A 5,078-nucleotide genomic window follows, 5' to 3' on the forward strand; every position below is an offset into this window, starting at 1 on the left:
CTGCTTACAACGTAGCTATTGAGGCAAGAGTTCCAAATATGGTAAAGTTAAAGGAATCCCTTCGAATGTTTTATTACACAAATTATCTACAATGAGTGAAGACTTGCTTATCGCTGACGTCAGTTGTTCTCCTGAAAAAAAATGTCTCACAGCATAAAATGCTTCACATTTCTTTGTTTTGTAATTGACTCTTTTCTTTAATATGTTGAACATTTTGAGCATCCGGCAATTTTACTTTACTGAACAGGTTATCAAATGGAACATATCATTGAAATAAATAAATATTTTTTTCAATAGTATATACAATAATAAAACATCACATTTTATAAGGTTAATGTAACTACCTGCGATTGTTGTAAACCTTAAGACATCTAATCTAAAAGTCACGTGTCGTCCTAGGCAAATATGTAAGGTGTCGGTATCGATTAGTTTTCAAACAAGTCTAATAATAGAACTGACTGTCAAACGCAATTTGTAGCGTTGGTAACTCTTTACAAATCACGTATTTCTTATTGTAATGCGGAAGATGTACATTTCTTAATTAACCTGTCAATTTTATAAGCTCATGCCATAGTCATATAATGTTAACATTCCTTAAACAAAACAACTGAAAACTTAATTAACATAATGTAAAGTTGTCAAACAGAAAGGGCAATCTGATGAAACATAGTATGGTTGAGTGAAAAGTTGGCATCTAATATGCATAGATATATATATAGTACCATAATTACTCTTTCCTGTCTAATGATTGACCAATAATTTAAACCAATTCCACTTTTTTTTTTACAGATGTATGTTAATAATGTTTTTATTGATTGGACTCATGAACATTTGGTTTCTATGTAATGACATCAGTGTTAAAGGATTAGTTTTCAAACATAAAAATACAACAGGAAGAACTTTGGCAACACATTTGGCATTATATTACACAGTAACCATGGCGACAAATCAGAAGGAAATAAAATCGACAAATGAAAATTCGACAATGAAAAAAAGAAATGTAAATGATGATAAGTGTAACGATCGAGTTAACACTGTTGCTTTTCTAAAAGTTCATAAAGCAGGAAGTACTACAGTGATGAATATATTTTTAAGATATGGAGAATCTCATGGATTGAATATTGCATTACCAAGGGTTCCTAAATCAAAACAAAATGCAAGATTTTGGAATTATCTCGGTGTTGATACCGTTTTACAGAAAGAAAGACTAATTCCTATTCCACCAAATGAATCATACAGCATTATATGTAATCACGTAGTTTACAGTAAAGACAGATTTACAGAAATTCTTGGTCCGGGTGTTGTAAATATTGGAATAATACGACACCCAGCTTCACTATTTCTCTCAGGAGCATATTATTGGCATTTATTTGATATCTTAAGAAAGAGAATTACAGGAAAGAATGATAATGAACGTTTGTCAAAATATTTAAAACATCCATATATATACGAACATCTCATGCATAATCGGATGTTCTTCGATTTTGGACTTCCGGTCAAATATTTTGACAATGACACTGCTATTGATGAAAAACTCAAATCACTGGATAAAGAATTCTCACTGATAATGATTTTAGAATACTTTGTCGAATCTCTTGTACTTATGAAAAGAATTTTATGTTGGGATTTAAAAGATATATTATTTATACCAATAAATAAATACTCAAAGGAAAAGGAAAAGAAAGTAAAGTTATCACCAGATGATATGAGTAACCTTCAAAAATATAATCATGCAGATTTTAGATTATATCAATATTTTGAGAAGAAGTTTATGAGACAACTTAATAAAACGAGCCATAATTTATATGAAGAAGTTGAAAACTTTAAATCCGTGCACGAAACTGTTTCAGTTTATTGTAAAAATAGAACGATTGATCAGTTTGCAGAAGTACTGACAATCAAAGAAACTGTTTGGAATAACTCATTTAATATAACTGTAGAAGAATGTAAATTTATGATGGAACAAGAACTACATTTATTGCGGCGATTAGGGAAAAAAGCCGAAAACAAATATCGTCATAGAAAGAAATATAATAAAAGGATCTATGTATATGATTCTCTGAGTAATTAAACAAATGCAAATTCCACCAACCAAAATACTAGGAATTAAGCGACTAGGCAAAACTATTCGGAACTGGAAAGGATAGAATGCATTAGAAATATTGCGGACTTTATAAATGCAATGTGATAAATTCTGTTTCTACTGTATTCTCAATTTATGATAACACACCGGTTTCGACGTTTATCGTACGAACTGTACAAAAATAATTGGATTCCTGTACCAGTATACCCGTGCAATTCTAGGTCATGTACCTAGTTCTTTCTGTTGTGCTTCATTTGCACGACCATTTGTTTACATTGCACTTGAACTGTTGCAATTCAATATACATCAATCAAACCAAGTGGAAGTAAAAAATACCCAGAGGGTAAAATACGAGATGAGTGAAAATATTCAAATTGTTTATAGTTTGAGATTAGTCACCATAATATGTAACATTTTGTTTCTTCTATGTTTTCATTTATTTGTTAGATACTGTTTTGGAGGTTTGTCGTAGATATTGAACGTTCATGCAAGAGTTGCCGTCCTTGGTATGCTAAGGCTAACTAAGATAGCTCTCCAAAAAAATTGTTAATTAAAGGTAAAAATAACTGAAAATGGCTGATGATGTAGAAGCATTGTGTAGAAAAATGACAAATGATAGAATTAAGAGGTTGATTGAGGGCTTACATGGTGTAGAGGCAGAATATAACAGTGAACTCAAAAATAAAAATCAAAACAAAGAAAAAATGGCGTCCTACAATGAAGCACTATCTGGAAAAAATAATAACACAGAACAAAACAATGACACTGAAGTCAATACAAATGATATTCAACCCAACTCAACTTCAATTAATTTTGTAAAACCCATATTTCTAAAAGATTCTGATGTGCATGATTTTATGAAACCAGAGTGGTCTATGTAGGTAACCGACGTCGAAATTTATAAAGCTGTCGGAGAAAATGTCCCCGCGGAATGTATTAAAGGCATACAACGCATTAGAGAAATGTGGCGAATCTTCATGAAAAATGAGTAAGACAAACTGTCGCTGTTAGTGCAAGGTATAAACCTACGTGGCAGGCAGGTTCCTTTGCATTTACAAAACCCTCACAATCCATCTAACTTACAACCCGAAACGATCCGCATAAAAGTGAGAAAAAAAACGTTCCTCTTTCAGTGGATGATGGGCAGATTCATCGTGCTTTAACTTTACAGGGGTGTAATATTCAGGAATTTTTTCGAGAAAGGCTCAGGATAGATGAAAAAATAACAAATTGTGAGACAGGAGATAGGATAGTGATCAGTAAATTACTTGAAAAACTTATTCCAAGAAATCTTCAGATTAGGAAGTCCTTAGCAAGAATTTTTCATGCAGGTCAACTCGAGTTTCAGGGAAAAGCAAATTTAGTGAGCTATGAAGGTGTCAAAATCTGTCACAAACGTCTCAAACCAGGTCATGTAAGGTACAATTGTCCAAATGATTGGGTTTGTAGAATACAAAAGTGGACACAAAATGATAGACTGTCCAACAGAACTACAAACCCATAATGGCATGGAACAAGAAGTCAATGATGAACAAGATGAGACAAGTATAGAACAAGTAAACAAAAACAGCAAAGATGATGAATACACAGAGGGCAATGAAGATGAACCTATAAGAGAAAAACAAAGTAAAAATAAAGAGAAGCCCAGCTCTGGGAAATTGGGCTCTAAAAAAGTGGAATTAAAACAAATGATGATAATGCTGTAAGGTCAAAGCAATCTATTGACAGATTCGTGAGAACTCCACACAGTCAGAGAGGTCTTGGTACTAGGACTAGTCATACACCTCCTACACCACCAGAGGCACTTCATGATAGGAGAAGTGGCAGTCATGGACCAAAGAAAGCAAAAGCATAATAGTAATCCAGAGTGTTTAGCATCATAGTAATCTTGAAGTTGTTTTAAAATATCACATTTTTTATCACACTAAAAATACTTTAAAAAATATAAACAATGTTAATGCCAATGTTAGATTATTACTATGTAACTATATTTATTTTTGTTGGTTATTTTTATTATCTATGTGTCTTATTTTAGTATATAAAAAAATACACAAAACTTTTGAAAAGAAAAATGTTTAAGCTCAAATGTTAGTAAAAATGATTGAAGAAACAAATTTAATGTGATGTCTAAAATATTATACTTTATTGTTTATAAAATGATAATCGTAAGAATGATAATGAAAATGAACAAATTATGTCTTGTTGATATAGAATAGGTTAAATTTTTCAATGTTGTTGTTAACATCCAACAGCTGATATATTTTTTTTCCCAAAGTTATTTTTAGTTCTGTGTATGTGGTATGCTACAAGTAGACTACAAAAAAACGAGTTTAACAAACTATATATCCCTTTAAATCAGACATGTAACGAAAACATTAACCCGTATTCCATTAATTGTTACTGCTGGAATACTAAACAAAAACTATATGTGATCATTTTACTACTTGTATTAGACGGGTTTTTACCAAATGTATTTATAGTAACACTCTATGATCACAAGTATACATGTCAATTTCAAAACATCGATGATTGCATGCGTGACGGTTGTGCTTTCTATTAAGAGAAATACGAAAGAATAAATTTAAAAAAAAAAAGCATCAGAAGACTATCAAAAAAACAATCAATGATAGATACTGGAAACAATAACTATAAAATAGTAATATAAAAAATTTCCTACCTTGTACAGAATTACAGTTACCACAGGAATTTACAGGAACTGCATCAAATACCGGGATGATCTAAGGTGCTGTGGAAGGATAAGCAACTGAATAATGATATATCTGTTGAAAAATCGTCCCTTTTGTCGTAAATTTTAGTGCGGAGTTTCCCGTGTAAAACCGAAATATCTAAATCTAGGAAAGGACAGTTGTTACCGTTTAAATTTGATTTGTTTAAAGTAAGTTCCTTAGGGTAAATTTCGGCAGTATATTGAGAAATTCTTGATTATTTAACGACAAAATATCATCAAGATAACGGTAAGCGTTGTTTAATTTAT

General features: G+C 31.4%; 1 protein-coding gene across 1 annotated transcript; it reads left to right on the top strand.

The window, feature by feature from the left end:
• Positions 1–937: 937 nt before the first annotated feature.
• LOC127726456 (galactosylceramide sulfotransferase-like) lies at positions 938–1,654 on the top strand (the record flags this gene model as incomplete). Its single annotated transcript, XM_052233833.1, has 1 exon — positions 938–1,654. A coding segment is annotated over exon 1 (717 nt), but the record flags the coding sequence as incomplete, so codon positions are not given.
• Between the last annotated feature and the right edge of the window lie 3,424 nt (positions 1,655–5,078).

Source organism: Mytilus californianus, unplaced genomic scaffold (genome assembly GCF_021869535.1).
Source record: "Mytilus californianus isolate M0D057914Y unplaced genomic scaffold, xbMytCali1.0.p SCAF_17, whole genome shotgun sequence".
Lineage (NCBI taxonomy): Eukaryota > Metazoa > Mollusca > Bivalvia > Mytilida > Mytilidae > Mytilus > Mytilus californianus.